At 44.8% G+C, this 20,222-nt stretch overlaps 1 protein-coding gene across 1 annotated transcript in view; it reads right to left on the bottom strand.

The window, feature by feature from the left end:
• The window catches only part of LOC145413150 (protein RCC2 homolog), a 227,766-nt gene extending 211,010 nt beyond the window's left edge, over nt 1-16,756 (bottom strand). The window contains exon 1 of the mRNA XM_080282875.1: nt 16,540-16,756. Coding sequence (XP_080139001.1) covers nt 16,540-16,701 — 162 coding nt within the window. The 5' untranslated portion in view covers nt 16,702-16,756. The remainder of the gene's footprint in view (nt 1-16,539) is intronic.
• Nucleotides 16,757-20,222: the final 3,466 nt, after the last annotated feature.

Below are 20,222 nucleotides of genomic sequence, written 5' to 3' on the forward strand. Positions count from 1 at the left end.
GGTCCTTGAGAGAAAAGAAGTCACTGAATGTACAGTGACGCTGCATGAGGAGGAAATGGAAAATGTGAGTGCATTTGAATACTTGGGTGGTGTGATGAGTAAGGATGGAAGTTTAGGGGGTGAAGTGTTTGAAAGTGTACAACAGGGAAGAAGGGTTGCTGGTTCTTAAAGCAGTGATAGTGAACTGAGAAGGGAGCATGGACGTAAAAAAGTCACAGCATAACAGTATTTTGATACCAACTCTAACGTATGGAAGTGAAGCTTGGACCCTGTTGGAAGGACACATGCCAAGAGTGAAGGCAGTGGAAATGAGTTACAGTAACCCCTCACTATAAGATGGATCTTTATACGATATTTCGCTTATACGATGTTGACATTTTAGTACCCTATGCTCACTACAGTATACGATGGGAACGATTCACTACAACTAATGGATGATCCGTGGCTCAGTGAACAGCAAACGAATGAACGAACGCAAATGTCCCCACACGGTCGGCACTGGACAACACACACTCGTCCACCAGTCCAGCGTCATCAGCCAGCCCTGCCCAGCCAGCCAGTTCTGATTGTGATGAGTGAGGGCTGTGAGGACCTTATTGTCCTTTAGCCTCGGAGTCGGGACAATTCGTCAAGTCAATTCGCCATCAGGACAATTCCCTGTCATTTATTTACGTCTACATAAAGGTTTCGGGACAATTTGCCATCAAGTCAATTCGCCATAACAACAGTAACAAGTCAATTCGTCATCACAACAATAACAAGACAATTCCCCATCAGGACTTTTCGCCGTCAGGATGATTCCCCGTCGTTTATTTACATACATATCAGTTTATTTACCAGGTACACTAGTTTTTGAATACTGTACTTGTACCTCTTCAAAGTCGTTTTAAAATATACCCAGGATATTGTAGTACCAATGGAAATTAATGAAGACAGCTACGGGTGATGCTAGAATATAATTCAAAGTCAACTACAGCGAGGTAGAAACAATTATTGTCTAAAAGTGCAACTTATAAATGACATCCAAAGCCTATGCTATTGAATGAACATAGAATTTGATAGATCCCTCTGAAAATTAGTTATTAAAGTATCAATTAACCCTATATTGCCGACCGTAATGATTTCGTAACGCTTGAAATAAATGGTGGCTAGGCAGAAATTACGAACTAGATGAAGTGGCTGGCAAGTGTGACGATTACATCACATTCTACTAAGAACAGGGGAGGGGTTGGCAACACCACTCGTTGGCGGTATCTGGCATATTTGCCTCAGTGTTTACAAAGAGTCAGCTGATGTGGGGTGCAGCAACTTTACTCTGTTTTTTCACCTGTTTATGTACTTTCACAGGTGAGTGCTATGCTTAGTAAAATTAGAACTTGTAAATAAGTCACTGCTGATTGTATAGGTGTGAAAAGCAGGCATAATACACATGAAATACACACATTTCACGGTGATTATTCGTATGTAACGATTTTGTACACTTCGTCTTTCTAGTGGAAAGTACAAATGGTGCTTTGGACACACCTGAATGGCGAGGTAACACTGAACCTGCCACAAGTCAATCATCCTGTTGAGTATTTTGGGAGTTTTTGTTCATCTGATAGATAAACAGACAGAGATAGATAAATATAGATAGATAGATAGATAGCTTGACAGAAACAGAGAAAGAGAGAGAGGGAATCTGAAAGACGAGAAGGTAAGTACGAGTAAATGACTGCAGGAGGAAAAAACAATAAAACCTCCTGAGAGAGAGAGAGAGAGAGGGAGAGAGAGAGAGAGTCTGAAAGACGAGAAGGTAAGTACAAGTAAATGACTGTATAAGTGGGTAAAAAACAATAAAACCTCCTGGGAAAGAGAGAGAGAGAGAGAAAGCAAATCTAAGCAAGGCAAGCAAGCAGCATCAGTTAGGCAGCACCACATCCAACAGAGCCAGTTACAGCCAAGTAGGAGAGAGAGAGAGAGAGAACTAGCAAATCTAAGCAAACAGCATCACATGGGTAACATCATATCCAATAGAGCCAGTTTTTAGAGCCAGGCAGGAGAGAGAGAGAGAGAGAGAGAGAGAGAGAGAGAGAGAGAGAACTTCGGTATTCATTTCCTTTATGCTGAATGCTTGCTCACCCACACAAAAAATACTTTTGCAATAAAGAAAACTATTTTATTTTGTATTTTATGAAGCAAGTTCTTGAATGTCTTTTTTGATACATAGTCAGATAACCAGTTGGTAATTTCATTTTGTATTTTTTTGTGGAAAAAAAAAAAAAACATTATTACTTGTTTTGGTATTTTTCTTATTATGCCTAGCACAGTACAGGACAAACATTAGAATCAATATATATATACAGGTATTTTATATCGTAAAAGACGACCGTGACGATTTTGTTACGTTTGAATAAAATTTTGTACAGTAGTGCACCAACTTTCGCTACAGCAGGATTCGCGGAATCCACTTTCGCGGCATGCACCAAATATTCCCTAACTTCCACTTTCGCTTGAAAAAAATCGATTTTCGCGCACAAATTTTGGGTTTGGGACAATATTTTGAACTTTGAATTTCCTGCACCACCCGCCCGCAACCCACCGCCATCTTGAATGACGTCATGTCAACACTTTGTCCACCCATTCCCACCATTGTGTACGAGCGTGCTAGCTCCATTGTGTTGGATTCTCACGGTTCAATGGCCTCTACTATACCTGGTAGTGTGGGGAAAGGGCCTGGTGGTGTGGGAGGAGAGCCTGGTGGTGTGGGGGGAGTTGCATCTGAGGAGGCAGAGAGAGTGAGTGGTAGCGAGGCAGCAAGAGGTGGCGCCAATACGTCTGGCGTGGCTAAATGAGCCCGCCACGCGCCTCGGATACTTACCCCCAACATCCATTAAACACCTCAACCTGGTCTCTGTGGTATGTTTCTCCTCATATAATGTGTACTGTACAGTTTTTATTGTTTGTATCTCACAATGCAATGTACAATAGTGATTTGATGTACTGTATTGCAAGTGAAAATGAAAATCTGATGTTACTTTAGGATAACCGGGAACTAATTAGCCTTTTTGCCATAAAGACAATGCCCCAACTTTCGCTAATTCCACTTTCGCGCATTATTTTTGGACCCAATTAGGCGCGAAAATTGGTGCCCCACTGTATAATATATATTTTTCAAACTGAATGAAATTACAGCTTAATTTCAGCACTAAGAAAAAGAAAAAAGCAAGAATAATTTTTTTTCTAATAATATCATAATTCAGGTGTTATAGGGTTAATCAATGATAAGTATATTTATAGAATGACGGGGAATCGTCCTGACAAGGAATCGTCCATGTTTTGACGGCGAATTGTCGACTTCATAGTGAATTGTCTAGGACCCCCTTCAACAACCCTACTTGCTTCAGTAAAGGTAAGAACTACTGTAAACTGTAGTTTTCATGCTTTTTTCCTCTTTATTCACCCTTAATGTGTTACTTTAAATGCTTACACGTAAGGATATTTCATGTATGTGAGTGCTGAGGTATGTGTATGTGAGAGTTTAGGCAGGTCTGGGAATGTATCCCCCATGACTCCATGTTATAATGGGCTTGCTATACGATGGATCACTATACGATGAGGTTTTCGGGAACAGAACCCCATCATATAACGAGGGATTACTGTACTGGCATTTGAGAGTAGCATGTGGAGTTATAGAGACTGACAAATGAGGAAGTGAAGGAGCACTGTGGTGTGGATGTGACAGAAATTAGCAGAAATACACTGGGGTGGTTTGGCCATGTGGAGAGGATGGAGAGTGAGAGACTAATGAGGAGAATGTGCAAATGAGGTGGAGGAAGGGAGAGGGAGGGGGAGGCTGAGGATGAGATGGAGGGATGGAGTGGCGAGGCACCATATATGGGAGAGGGGGGTGTGAACTGGGAGCAAGGCAGTGAAGTGACATTGGACAGGGCGACTCAGAGGTGATTTGTTTGTGGCCGCCCCTTACAGGATTGAGGCATTTGGCAATATACAGAAAGATAGAATTTTAGGTTACATGGCCCTTGACCCACAACGTGTCCTCAATGAACCCATGTTAAATCGGCATCGATATAAGATAAATTGGTATCGGGGTATGCAATAGGTTTTCACTTGATATAACCCCAACACACACCAAGTCATGACTATTCAAAGAATCCCATTAAGGGCTTTGGGCATTGATTACAAAACTGCAAATGGTGGTAGTCCCATGTCTCCTTGAATATTATTGAATTTTTTGTTGCAAATGGTTTGTCAGTAGCAGTATATATTTTCTTTTATCTCTATGCCAAATTTATATTGGAAAAAAAAACAACAGGCCTACATTATGGCACCAATTATGCTAAGCTACTTTTCTTCTATATACATCCATTAATCAACTACATTCCTTTCAGATTTTCATGTTTGTGTAAACTATCAGCTGCATCTCAAAGAGACTGGCATACTGGCCCTCTGTATGACAGTAGGTTGCATTATATCAATAATGGTACAGTGCACCCCCACACAATGAGAACTCACACAGTGCAAATCACCTACAATGTGAGGTCAACCCAGAAAATGCTTATTTTTATTGAATGCGAACTCTGCGAATCGAACTTCCAAACATATGAATCGGCTGTATGATTCCAAGGCAAAAATGGACTTCCCTTCATTACTACGAGTGTTGGGCTGGACAATGCAAGTCAGTCACACAAAGACTGGTGGCTGGTAATGAGCCAGATTCAAAATGGTGGGCAGCTGGCAAGCTATCTGCATGCCATCTTCCGACATTCCTGGGAAAACGGACACTTCTCTTCCATATTCCTACGAGAACACATGTTGTACCTCGCATGCTGTGGTCTGTTTTAGCATCATAGCAGTACCCACCTGTTCATCACGGTCTCAGCTATTGACTTTGAAGACTTTATGGCACCTCCAAGAGACCTCAGCAGTGACAGTGAGAGTGACAACAGGGTGCCCTGCCCTGTGCAGCAAGAGTAGATGCCCTGAGCCTCGGATACCCACCCCCCTCCCTTTTTAACAAGCCCAGAAGTCACTTAAATAAAGGTACATGGTGTTCTATTCATTGTTTTATTTGTTGATTCAACTAGAAGTACTATTAGACAAAGTATTAGCGAGGTAGAGTAGGCTGGAAGGGGACCCGAAGACTAAGCCCTGGGTGGGCTGTCCACCATATACCATTTTTTCCATAAGTTCTTTGGTTCACACACTGCAAAATCGTAGAATGTGAGGGTTTCTGCCACCCATAAACTCGCATTGTGTGAGGGTACACTGTATCTCTTGGGGGACAGAATTGGGTGTATCAGTTTGAATTTCAAACTACCATACGTTTTCCTGAGCCCTGTTCAAGTGTGCATGGTGCAAGGTGAATTATAAACATAAGGTCAACCTGGGAAGTGAAGCCCAACTGGATGTGGATGTCAGATTCAAAATCATCATCTTAAAACTTCTGCTCGTTTTTTATTACTCAAGGAAGAAGAAACCAAAGACCATGAGCTGTGGCTCAGTCAGTAGAGAGGTGGCCTGCAGTCCTACCGGGCCCAGGTTCAAATCCACGCTGGGGCAGGAAACAGTTTAAGGATTTGAATTTCATGAAATCAGACTTCACTGATCTACCAGAAGACCCGCCGACATGTCATAAAAATACCCCCGCTAATACCAATACACCAGTCCTGTATGAGACAGCCCTAGTATGTATTCAGTATGAACGGTGGGTGTTAGCACCGAAGTGGTGACATGTAGAGAGGTGTATGGTATGCAGGAGGACTACTGGGCCCTGAGAGCAGGTGAGAAGCCTATGCCCAGAGTTGGACACACACACACACACACACACACACACACACACACACACACACACACACACACACACACACACACAAAAACAGTTCCTTCCAAGAAAAAAGCAAAAACAATACAACAGAGATCCAAATTCAAGATACTGTATGTTCATTTCGAGATGCCTGGACACACTGCGTCTGAAAACTAAAAATCATAAGAAATAGGAAATACAGATAGAGGGAAACAGATCCAGTGCTGACCTATTGCTTAACTGAAGGACTGGGAGTAACAGTTAATTCTTGCATTAAAGTGATGGGCAGAAAAGCAATAAGAGTTTGCTGCTAGACGGGTGCTACATGCCCATCGTAGAGGTGGAGGGATGCAAGCAGACAGTGCAGAGGAGCAGTGACCACTGATGGCACGACAGAAAAGAGATAAAGAGGCAACAGTGCAGCGAAGAAACAGAGGTTGACGAAGCCAAAGAAGGAAGAGAGTTAATTAAGACGAAAAGCCTTTGACTCCAACTTGTTGAGAAGAGCTGTATGTGGGAAGCCTCCCCAAACATGAGAGCTGTACTCTACAAAGGGACAAATAAAACCCATGTATAAAGTCACAAGTGTGCAGGGGTAAGAACGGTAAGGAGTCGGCTTAGTACACCCAATCTCTTGGGAGCAGATTTTACGAGAGATGTAACATAATCTTTCCAAGATAAATCCTGATAAAGTGAAACTCAAAGTATGTTTAAGGATGATGCAAGATTGAGTTGGATATAATTAAACATTAGTGGGTACTCCTGTGAAAGATTTTGTCCAGCTGACAGATGTAAGAACTGAGTCTCAGTCTTTGATGCATTAAAAACAAGATTATTATTACTCCAGTCAGCGATACCAGCCAAGTCAGACATTAGGTGTGCTATAGTCTCATCCCTTGTTTGTTGAAGTAACTGCTGGGATGGACACTGCGGGCAGCAAATGGAAAGGTGAAAGGTGGAATCATCAGCATATGAGTGGACAGGATTAAATGTACAGCTTAAAAGGTCACTGATGAATAAAAGGAAGAGAGTTGGTAACAGGACAGAGCCCTGAGGAACACCACTGTTGACAGAGCTTGAGCGGTGACAGTATACAACAGCAGTTATAGAATGACCAGAAAGGAAGCTATAGATGAAGGCACAGATAGAAGGATAGAAACTGTACGAGGGTAGTTTGGACATTAAAGATTTATGCCAGACTTGATCAAAAAGTTTTGAAATGTATAGTGCATTGGCAAAGCTTTTGCCAAAGTCCTGAAAAGAAGATGACCAGGAGTCTGAAAGGTAGATGAGAAGATCGCCAGTGGAGCATCCCTGAGGGAACCCACACTGACGATCAGAAAGAAGGTTATGATAGGAAAGATACTTTACAATTTTTCTGTTAAGAAAAAAGTAGAAAACTTTTGACACACATGATGTTAAAGAAATTGGGCGATAGTTAGAGGGCTGGGAATGGTCACACTTTTTTGGGACGGCTGAATGAGAGCAAACTTCCAGCAAGAAGGAAAGATGCAAGTTGACAGACAAAAACAAAACTGTTTACCTAGGCATGGTGTAAGCACAGATGCATACGGTAGTTCTTGAGGACAACAGGAGAGACCCCATTAGCCCTATATGCCTTGTTAGTAATGAGGCCAGTGATGGCAGAAAATACATCAGTTGAAGAAATTTTTAATGTCAGCCATGAGGATGTCAGAGGGGGGAAGATATGGAGGAACAGCACCAGAATTGACTAACGTTGAATTGGAGGAAAAAAGTCTGAGCAAAGAGACCTGCTTTATCAGTAGAAGAAATATGTGCAGACTAGAAATGAGGAGGGAAGGATGATGAGGTAAAGTTGTTAGAAAGGTTTCTGGCAAGGTGCCAGAAGAAGTGGGAAGAATTCAAGTGGGAGAGCTAAGAGCATACCGGTATGGATTAAATTATTTTTAGCAGAGCGAAGAACAAACAGCATGATTCCGGACAGAATCATAAAAAAGATGTGATTCAGGGGTGAGCTGGCTTCGGTACCTTTTATAGGCCCTCTCCTTGTTGCGGATAACATTAGAACAAGCATGATTAAACCAAGGCTTTTTTTCATTAGTCAAAGAATATGAGACGGGAATGTATACTTCCATGCCCGAGATTATAACCTCCGTAATGCACATGACACACTCAGATGGCTCCCGGCCATGGAAGCAATCTATAATCATTCTAGGGAAAATCAAAGAAGTACTGCCTGAGGGCCTCCCAATCTGCAGCTCCAAAGTGCCAAAACCGACGTTTCTTTGTAGGGTTCACAGGCCGTACTGGGGAAACAGGACAGGTTAAGGCAATAACGTTGTGATCGGAGAAGCCCAACGGAGAGGAAAGACTAACAGTGTAAGACAGAGGGGTTAGTTGTAAGGAAGAGGTCTAATAAGTTGGAATTCTCTCCAAGGCAGTCAGGGATACAGGTTGGGTGCTGAATAAGCTGCTCTAGATCTTTAAGGACAGAAAAGATGTAGGCTTGTTCATCAAGTGGATCAGTGAAAGCAGAGGAGAGCCAAAGGTGGTGGTGAACACCGAAATCTAGAATGGAGATTTCAGAGAAAGGAGAAACGGACAGAATGTGTTCCATCGTAGAAGATAGTCAAAGAGTTTTTCGTAGTCAGTAAAAATAGGGGATAAGTAAACAGCACAGATATATTTAGTCAGACAATGACAGGAAAGCTGAAGCCTGAGAGTAGAAAATTCAGAAGAATCAAGTTCAGGAATACAAGAGCTAGATAAGCTGTTATGTACACCCTCCCAAAAAAGTATCGGCACTCTTACAGCACATATTCTGAAACATGAATGAAGCATTGTGATATATGGGGCACCCCATAATTGTAAGTTTAAATAATATCTTTGGTAATTATTAGAACTCAGAATTGCAAAAAGATTCACTTACTGGGTGGTATATATTTTGAGGCACCACATTTATTGGCTCATGTGTGTCTGCGGAAGTTGCTCATTTTCACAACCACTGCACCTAAAGCAGCCAAAACTTTTTTGGGAGGGTGTACATACACAGAACAGCCACCTTTGGCTTTGAAAAGAGTAGAGAAAGTACGAGGATACAGAGAGCGATTTGCTATCAGTTGCCTCAGACAGCCAAGTCTCAGTTAACAAGAGAAGGTGAGGTGGTGCTTAACAGAGAGAAAGTTAGAGGAAAGGCAGCGAATGTTGCAGAAATGGAGAAGTAAGTCAGAAGTGGTTCCAGGCAACTTGTTGAGTTATTACTGGGAGAGGGGCAAATAGTGGGGACACTTATGGTCCCCCTGCCCCCCCTTTGGGAACTCTGAGGCTTTGTTCAATGATGCTTTTTTTTTTTTTTTTTTTTTTTTTTTTTAAATAGGCAATGTGTAATGTGCATGTAGTTTGGTGCTGGCAGTTAAAGTAACATACTGGAGAGTATGCTGGCCTACTCTATGTGTTATTCTACTGAAAAAGTACAGCAAAGGGGGTTGGTCAGGAACTAGTCCCAAGAGCTGATGAAATGGAAACTCTAGCTCTCCCTGTCACCAGTTTTCCATCCACTTGGGGAGTACCAGCCTGCTTGACAGGTGCTACAGCCTACTCCCTGGAATAAAACTAACTACCAGTAGCTTAAACCAACATACCCATATCCTACACCAAGCCCTCTTCCTCCCATCATCTTCTGCTCCCCAAACCTCGCTCCCACTATATCATGGAGAATGGTCAAAACCCTAGGTTCTTATCACCTCCCAATCATCATCACTACCAAAACCAGAATCACCCCAGCTGGCCACAAACACACATACACTAATTATAAGAGAGCCAACTGGGAGGCCTTTGTAACTGAAACAGAACAACATTTCGAAACACTAAACAGTACACCCATCACAAACATCAACACCGCTGTGCACACTTTCAATACAATCATACAAAACGCAGACAAAAGACACATCCCTACAGGCAACAGAAAGAGACACAACCCCAACTTCACACCAGAAATTCAAGGCCTCATCAGACAATGAGACACACTGCAACACTCCCCAACACCCCATACACAAGACACCATACAACAAATACAAAAACTCAACACTCAGATAAACAGTAAAATATCAGAACAGCAAACACTAAACTGGAAAACTTACCTCCAAACACTTGACCACAGAACAAACATCAGCAAACTCTACAAAACACTAAACAGGATCACACTTTCCAACAGCAACACCACACAATCACACGCTGCCATCACAACAACAGACACCATACCCTCAAACAAACAACAAGCAAACACTCTCATCAATCACTTTTCACAAGTCAGCCACCTAACCCCCCATCCGGAAGACCGACGTATCATCAGACATAAGAGACAGTTCCCCACAGACCCAGACTACACACCTTTCACTTACAACCAGACGAAGCATATCATTAACAACCTCAAGCACTCATCTGCCTGTGGACCAGACAACATAAGCAATATTCACCTTAAACACCTAGGACCACAAGGCATACAAGCACTCACCAACATATCAAACTACAGCTACTCACACAACATAATACCCAACATCTGGAAGCATGGCAATATCATCACTATCCCTAAACCTAACAAAGACCCCACGTTACCCCACGTTACCCTCCTCACATCACCCCATCACACTCCTCTGCACCCCCTCTAAAGTCACTGAATGACTGGTACTACAACTAGTCACACCTCACATTCCCCTAGCCCAGTCACAACATGGCTTTAGGCCACTACACTCCACAAACACCCTTCTTACAGACCTTACACAGAGTTTTCGATGGCATGAATTCAGCTAGGCCACCACACAGAACACTCCTAGTCACACTAGACATTAGCAAAGCTTTTGATGCCATCCCCCACCACAACCTCACAAACAAAATACTCAACACAAACATGCACAATAACACAAAAAGATGGCTGGCAAACTACTTAGCAGGCAGATGTGCACACGTAACATTTGCCGGTCAGTCTACTAACATCAGAAACTTCACAAACAGTGTCCCCCAAGGGTCTGTTTTGTCCCCTACACTCTTTAATCTATACATGCACGATGTACCCACACCCCACACACCACAGATACATACAGCTTCCTATGCAGATGATATAACACTTACAAGTACACACCAAAATGCAAACACAGCTGCACACATCATTCAACCTTACCTCAACATACTACACGGATGGTTCACCACAAACAGGCTCAAAAGAGCCCCAGCCAAATCTATAGTGATTCACAAATTGGACAGCAGAACACAGTCACATCCCACACCTCACCATAAACAACACTCCCCTACCACACACACACACACACACCCAAAATCCTTGGTGTAACATACAGTATTGTCATTTAACCCCTAAAACGCGGCTGTGTACAGCCGATCCCCCCGCTGTGGCCAGGTTGTAGCGGGGTCTGAGTACCTGTGGGAAAATATTTGCCAAAAGTCATAGATTAACCCTAGAGCATTAAAATTTTTATGGCATATAGTACTTACATTCAGCTTTCTCCTGAGACACATGTTGAGCCTTCGTGGACTACCAAAGGACTTGTGAAGACTTGCAAAGTTGGGTAACAAAGTCTTCACTTTCACACCTCCAGAAACCCAGTTTTCTTTCTACCACAGCCTCAATCTGTCACAGTACACTTTATACAACAAAGTACAGGTTGTTTGGAATCCGTATTCGTAAATAAGCACTGAAAATAAGGCTAAAATGAACGGAGCGCACGGCCGACATGCAGCGCGGTGGCGATCTTCCCGTCACTATTGTCACATTTGCCTTTTCACGGCAAAAAACACGTATACTACATTATTTTCCATCACAGGACTTCACAAACGTTTGCCTGTCACTATTACGGCCATAAAAATCACTGTCACTGCCAGTATTGTGGATCAGGACTGAGGAAGACCACCGCGGCGCGAGTTTATTCAGCCTTACGGCAGGCACTTTATTCTCGCTCCTGTCGGCCACTCGCACTTCATTTCTATCGCTCACTTTCACTGTATCTGTTCTTTTTTTTGCCTTATTCATCAGTGTCACTGTCCAGTGTTATAAAAATAATATTTTCTACACAACAAACTGTCACTGTCAGAACATAGAATAGGAAAATATGCTTTCATCTTCTTACACTGGAGTGACTGTCACTCGCAATACTTATATTATTACTATGTACAATTATTTACACTAAAAAACACTGTCACTGTCAGTGCTTTTACAAGTACATACACTAATTTACACTCATCAGGCTGTCACTGTCAGCACGTAAAAGGAAACTAAACAATATTATCACTGTCACTCTCAGTATTATTTCAAAGAATCTTACCCTTATTTTCAAAATCTACTTAGGCTGTGGTAGTCAAAGAAACACGGGTAAGCACAGAGGGGAACTTTGCACTCTTTGCACTGCAAGGAGGTGCGCCTAAAGGTTCTGTCCTGCCTGGTAGTGTGGCTGCACACATGACACCTCCTCAGTGCTTTCCCCCTCTTTGCAGTGGCTGGCAGTGGCTCCAGGCGGTGTCGCTGAAGGTAGGCCATACACTGTAGGCGGTCTGGAGGTGTCTGAGGGTGGCGTTTGGGACCTGTTGAAAGAACCTGGCCGTAACACTGAAGCAGCTGGTAGACACAAGTCTTGGAAAATCTTCTGAGAGAGTAGTTGGCTGGCTTCCTGTTCTTGATTTTATACAGGATGAAGGCGTTCAACATGCACATATCAATCAAGTGCAAGAACACCTTCCTGTACCAACGACGATTTTTCCTCAGGCAGTCAATCTCTCCAATCATCATATCAGACTTGTCCACCAGCCGCATATTGACGTTGTAGTCAATGACAGCATCAGGCTTCATCACAGGCTCGCCAGTCCTTCTGTCGACCTTCCCTGTTGCCAGCATTTCCCCCTTGTGTACTGTGGTGAGCATGTTCACGACTCTCTTATCATGCCACCTGATCGCAAGCATCTTGTCAGATTTCTTCAGGTGCACGTCTCCCCGCTTTGACTTTTCAGCCTCGGGGAAGGCAGGGTAATGTGCCCTTTTGCTTCTGACAGTGCCACAGGAGCCGACGCCGTGTTCAGAAAGGTACTTGGCGAGTTTCGGAGCGGTATAGTAATTGTCCGTATACAGGACATGATTCTCGCCAAAGTACTTTTCCAAAAGCACTTTCACCACAGAACCAGAGAATCCAAGGGGGTCAGTCTTATCCAAATCGACATTGCTGGCGGTGTAAATGACGAAGTCTAGGATGAACCCCGTCTTGCAGTCGCACAGCACGAAAAACTTGATTCCAAAGCGGTGCCGTTTGCTTGGAATGTACTGCACAAACCGAAGACGGCCCCTGAACAAAACCAAGGACTCGTCAATCACGACTTTCTTGAAAGGGCGCAGGAACCTCGTAAACTTATCCTTGATCATGTTCAGGATTCCCCTCACTTTCCATAATGGGTCAGTTTGGGAAGGCTCATCATTGTTCGGGAAGTGAAGGTAAGTCATCAGCTGCCTAAAACGATCGCGGCTCATGTATTTATTGAAAATGGGTGTTGGGCACAGCTCGTCAGAAGTCCAGTATTCTTCTAGCTTGTGTTTCCAGTTGTGGGGCATTAGCAACATCAATCCAATAAATACAAAAAGTTCTCTGATCATAAGAGGCACCCATGCTGCCATCCGCGACGTGGATGGCGTGGCCGCCTCACCTTCTCCTTCGCGAACTGTAGCACATTGCCCCTCGTACCTGTTTGTCTCGGTACAGATGTGCTCCAAAACCTCGTCATCAAGGAAGGCCAACAGGTAGTCCAGGCATTCACCATCCTCGTCGACAGGGAAGTCAGCCTGAACTCCACACCCACTGTCGTCAAAGGGCAGATCCTCCGGCACAAAATCTGATCCCTCTGACCAAACGAAGGCATCCAGCGTTCCCTGCCTAGGCTGGGAGGTGCTTGGGGCGGCGGGGGGTGAGGCAGGTCGTGTGGGAGTGGGTGAGGCAGGCGGTGCGACAGTACGTGAGGCTGAGGCTATCCCATGTCATGTTGGTGTTGTGGTGGTGGTGGGGACATTATCACTGGGCTCAAGGTCACTCGCGGTGGCGTGACTGCCGAGTTGCCTAGTGCGAGTTTCCTTACTACGAGCTAGCCTTATACTAGGGGACAAAGTTTTAGCTCTACCAACACGAACACTTGGCCTACGGAAACCTCTACAACGTAATGTTGCATGTCTACTTCCCTTTCGAGGTGGTGAAGGCGACTCCAACGACTCAGGAGACAGGGCAGCAGAGGAGGAGGACGTGAGAATAGGGCTGGGAGTACATGGCGGGCTGGCGGTGGCGTGACGTGGCGTAGGGGACAATGGCGGTGAGCTGGGGTCACCACTCCTTTTCCTTTTTGCCCCCTTCCCATACTCAAGGCCCCTTCTCACAGGAGTCTTCCCTGCTGAGGTGCTAGGCACTGACACACTCTCTTCAGGCACAGAAACAATCACTTCTGGCCCGGACTCTGCACTGGATTGTGTGTCAGATTCTGCCAGGCTGGACCACACACCGACGTCACTGCCGTAGTCCATTGAGGCTTTCAAAAGTTCACAGGCTATTGCAGAGTCACTTAGGCCCTTAGTAGTTCCTGGTAAGGTTTTGAAGGGGGTTGAGGTAACAAAACCCTTTTTCGGAGGGCTAGAAGGCATAGACTCGGAAGAGCTCGAGTTGGACATGGTGTCACCGTGGAAGATTCGCGTGGACTGACGCTATTCTGGGGCAAACCGCGCGAAAAAATGACAGTGTGACAATTGGGGAAACAAGCGTTTCCCAATAGCGAAAAGTGCTTGCGAGATGACGGCGCAGATTGACACGTATCAGCCGTCCGCGCGTTGCCATATCGCACGATGAGGGAGGGCTGCGCATCGGTGCATGGGTGGGTAAAAAAAATGATACTTGGCAACAACCGAGGTCAGCAGTACAAAGGTCAAGTGTGCTAAACGTAGCTCACGGGTGGCAGGACTGATAGACAATACCAGCTGGAGCCTGCTTGCCCGCGGTTATTCAAAATTAACTCAAATCGCAAACTCGACAATCCGCCGTTCTGCCCTTTGGGCCGACCGTCGCAAATGCGACGATCCGCGTTTTAGGGGTTAAACAACACATCACAAACATTAAAAATAAAATAACACCAAGACTCAATGCTTTGAGGTCACTTGCCCATACAACCTTCGGACACAAAAAAAGAAACAACCACCAAAGTATACAAACAATACATACGTTCAGTGATGAAATATGCAAGCCCTGCCTGGGCTTCTAACCTGACCAAAACACACTACAACACTCTACAGAACAAGGCCCTAAAAATAATCACAGGCTGTACAGCTACTACACCCACAGACCACCTACACCAAGAAACCAAAGTCCTCAAAGTCAAGGATCACCTAGACATGAGAGGCACCCAGTTTCTTGGTGCAGCCTCCACAAACCCACAACATCCACTACAGTACATGGCAGCACATCCACCCACACCAAGGATCATCAAAACAACACCCAGCATGCGATACCATACACAAATACTGTCATCTCTCCCCCCTCAGACCAGCTTCCAGAAGCATATCCACACTCAGATCACTCACGGCACCAGTCAGTCACTTAAAGACAACACACAGCTGCATGCACGGCCTCCTGACATCCACCCTTCTGAATCCTATCTTCCTCATGAGGACAGGGTCCACCTGGCCAGGCTGAGATGTGGGCACCATCCAGCACTCTCAAGTTACCAGAAGAGGCTGGATGACTCCATCGCTGATGCCTGTCCAGGATGCAACACAGCACCCCATACAATTAAGCACATTATGGAAGACTGCATTGCACACAATCACCAACGCCAACAACACAACATACACTCTTTGAGAGCTCTGTGGGAATGCCAGGTCTCGGCCATGGCCTTCCTAAAGAGCTCGGGGCTGTTCGGCCAGACTGCCTAGGGAACAACTACTACTACATCCTAGAGATGTACCACTTCATTAAATAGCTATCTTGTATGTAACCCTTGGCAGGGTGATTCATTGCAAGGTAGTTTATCTCCCCAGAGTCACTGTTTTATAACCAATGTACACTGCATCTCATATGAGGCTTGCAGCTTGGATGTGATCTTCAATATGCCTCACATGAAGTATGCAGCTCAGCAAGGGTTAAGGATGGATATGGGATTTTCTATAGCCCCCACATCCATCTGGTATTGCACTCAGCTACATTAAAATGCACTAACCTAACCAACCCTACTTTTAATATAAGTCGATAATGGGCAAGACTAGGAGCAGGAGTAACCAACTCTCTCCCTGTTTATAATCTTTAACAGAAAATGAAGCATCTGACAAAAAAACTCAGAAAACCCACCTAATCTGATTAAAGAAAACATACTAAAAAAGAGAGGCAAGACTTTGAAACTACAATACTACCCACATTAGTGGCCAGTAACATTCTTTCAGCTCCCAAGGGCTGCCAGTAATCTCTCCTTGGGCAACATTACCACCATTTTCATAATACTGGTGACAGCCTATATTACCATGGCCCCATGAAACTACTACCTTGGTACTTTTTACTATCGCAGACTGGTAAAAAACTTTAAAAGGGTTAACATTCAGCAATCTTTACGATGGAAAACCTCCGAGTTAAAGTTAATTTGCTTTCCTTCAAGACACAATTACATTATGTATATACCAAGCAATTAACTCTTAATAAAATATAAATATAAATGTAACAGAAGCCGGAACACGTTACCTTTTTCTCTGGATCGGAAGAAGCGGCGGAGTCAGAAGCAACGCTGTCCTGACTACTATCATCTTGAGCAGCTTCCGCTACTGACGGCGGTGTGTCGTCCTCTTTCTGCTTCTTTGACTCCTGTTCCTCTTCATCTTCAAGTGGGCGCTTCTCTGGCGTCATACTTCGATGCCTCTTGGCACGTAAAACTTGAACTCTTCTGTTACCGCGGCTGGCGTTCCCGGCATCAAACAAGCTGTGAACTTGCCATTGTCCGAATTATTGTAAAATTGACCTGAATGATAATTGAGTATTTATTGATATCCTGTTTCATGAAATATCATCTACAGAAAATGAAAGCGCAAACATATATGCTCCAGGAATACATAATAAATGAAAATATATTAATGAGTTACGATACATATACGTGATTATTAATCTATCATGCACAACAATTATTAAGCGCATGATACTCTCATCATGTACATTGTATTGAATACATCATTACATATCTGCTTCTTCATTCCACTTTATTCCAGTGATATAATGCATTAATCTTAGGCAAATATTTAACATCAATTAAATATAATGAAAACTTTAAGTCTCGCCAACAGTTTCAAATAAGCCTCCGACGCTTCCCTTTTCTTTTGTTTACGTTTGGAGGCGCGCGCCATCTGTGTCCTCCACCGGGAACTGTAACAAAATAAAACTCTCACTTTGCTCTTCACGCAACCTTACAATTATACTCCAATTTATCAAACACTTTGTAAGTGTATTGGTAGCTAATTTATTTTTAGTACTTGAAATATACATTACACAAGACAAGTACACAATAGGAATGCATGTTTTGATGTAGGACGAGGCTATTTAAATAATTTGCAAGAAAGAGAATCCGCGTCAGTGGCAAGTCCAAGAGAATAATGATCACTACGGTAACCAGACAGCGTTACCAATTCCTAGTATTACATTTAGCTATATGAGTATCGATTTATACACACTCTGTACTCTATATGATATTTGTATCTGTGAGGTAAGAACTGAAGATTTTTACTTTAAACTTTAATTCATGCTAATATGCCATAATTATCTGTTCCTTATTTGAAAAGATGCAACATTTCTTGAAATCTCAAATGCGTACTGTCAACAGTGCGCTTCTAACAGTGCGGAGCCACTTATGTAATATGTCGCGCTACTGTAATACTCAAGTGCTTTGTCCATGAAAGATGCTTCTCCTCACGAACAAGTACTGAATGGCTGAAATGTGTGGAGTACATTATTAGGATTGATTAAATGAAATATTTACTGTTGTAAAGGTAGACAGAGTATATACATAACAAACGAAGGTGGTGGGTCTTGCCACACACCTTCAGCAAATAGTTATTTACATTCAGTGGCTATAAATTCGTGGGTGTAGCCACACTCCCTTTAACATGTTATAAAATATTAAGGAATTATACATTACATATAGGAGAGAGAAGTAGCATCAGAGCAGTATAGAAACAGCATAGCGGCATGAGCTCCAGCCTAAGATGACATTTCATCGCCTTATCAGTGGATCGTTTGTGAATGCATGGAGGACAAAGGCAAAAACACTCACGAACACGATATCTCTCTCTCTCTCTCCCATCTTCACTACTTTTAGTCATTTATTTTACACCTATCTTTCATTCGTACATGTTATGCTGGATGTTTTTAGACTGACCTCGTTCTAAAGACACCAGCGACTGAGCGGGCTCCTCTTTCTAGACCGGAAATAGAACACTTACAAAGGAACACGGCATAAAAACTCGGCAGTATACCTTAACACATCTACTGTCTCAGTTCACTTTCAATATACATACAAAGATACACTGAATATGGATGGGGTAAAGTGACAAGTTAATTAATGCTAGCATAACATATCACATAGGCACGGTGTTTACGTCTGGTTTAATACACTAGAATATCACACAGCCGTGGCGTTACTGTTCATACACTCAGTCTCGTTTCAGATTAATTCCCTTTCAATATACATACAAGATACACCGAATGTGAATGGGGTAGAGTGACAGGTTACTTAGTACTAGCATAATATATCACATGGGCACGGTGTTTACGTCAGAGTTAATACACGGGAGAATATCACACAGCCGTGGTGTTACTGTCCATACACTCTGTCTCTTTGGACTATACGTGGCAGGTTGGTCTCTTTGCCACACACTAAGATATTACTCCAGTTCTGGGATGTTCAGACATATGCACAATACTCTGGATAAATTAGAGACCACATGGTGTTTCTGTCTCACTGTTTTATGTCACTGTTAGTCACTTCACCGTAAAGTCTTTTAGCACGACACCGGGATCTGGAGGCGTCGTCACTGGGCTGCTGAAGCCTGGGCTTAACTGAGGTGGCGCCCGGGAGTGGGAGGGAGCCCTTCTGGGGAGCCCTCCTGCAGAAGGCATGGGACAGCTCTCGGGGGCGTCGCGGCCCGGGCGCGTATCTGGTCTGGGGTGCAGGGAGGCCCGTTCCTGCTCGGGCCTCGACCTGGTAATGGGCCCTCAGGACTGGGGCCGAACAATGTCAGAAGTCAGGCCTGCCGCTTCTTGCTCCTGGTGGAGGGCTGACGGTGAATGGGGCTAGAGCGGTCCTGCCCTGGGGTCCGTGGGCTGGCCCTGGGAGCCCTGGGACTGCAGTGGCCTCCAGGTTGGGGCGCCATCAGGGGTTGTCTGCAGCACCTCGTCCGCGGGGCGTCCATCAGGATCCGGTGTCGTCCAGGGGCAGACTGTAGCGCTTGAACCTCGCCTTCGGTGACAGGACCTCGCCACCACTCCTGGAATGGCAGCACCTCCAGGGAACCACACCTGGAGGGAGAGAGAAAAGGGCGTCCCATGCAGCCGAGGGGTGGAGGGTGGGCCGCGCAAGGGACCTTCCACTCCGGGAGAACCCTCAGGACTGTGGATAAAGGGCGCACAGTGGCCGTCCCTTCCCCGACGTGTACAGTGGCCGTCGTTGCGGTTCCACTGCCCTTTGGGGTAGCAGCAGAAGGACATACAGTGGCCGTTCCCTTCCCGGTACGTACAGTGGCCGTTACTATGGTGCTGCTCCCAAAGGAGGAAGAGGCAGATGAGGGATGTACAGTGGCCGTTCCCTCCCTGACGTGTACAGTGGCCATCGCCACGGGTCTGCCTGCCCAACAGGAAGTAGCTGAGGGACATACAGTGTCCATTCCCTCCCCGGGATGTACAGTGGCCGTTACCGCAGGGTTAGTCCCGTAGGAGGAGGAGGAAGTGGATGAGGGACATATAGTGGCCATTCCCTCCCCGACGCGTACAGTGGCCATCGTTGCAGTTCCACTCCTCCTGCCTTTGCCTGTCAGTGTGCGCTTAATAGCTAGCACACCAAGGCGGGCTCCAGATGTGGCTGCAGCAGAAGGATGTACAGTGGCTGTTCCTTCCCTGATATGTACAGTGGCTGCCATTGCGAGGCTGCAGGGGGAAGCAGCTGAGGGACGTACAGTGACCGATCCCTCCCTGGTATGTATGGTGGCCGTTACCACGGTGCTGCCTGGAACTGTATCTGGAGCAGTCCCACCCTAATCCTGGCGAGGGCTGCTCCAGCAGGGGAGTAGTCTAGTTTCCCTGCGATGTTGTAGTTGAGTAGGTTGAGAGGAAGAGGGACATATGGCCGGGGTGTACCTGGGCCTGTTTCACTGCCGGACTGGGCA

This window comes from Coenobita brevimanus, chromosome 95, assembly GCF_032717465.1.
Source record: "Coenobita brevimanus isolate Jiangsu-jjx chromosome 95, ASM3271746v2, whole genome shotgun sequence".
NCBI lineage: Eukaryota > Metazoa > Arthropoda > Malacostraca > Decapoda > Coenobitidae > Coenobita > Coenobita brevimanus.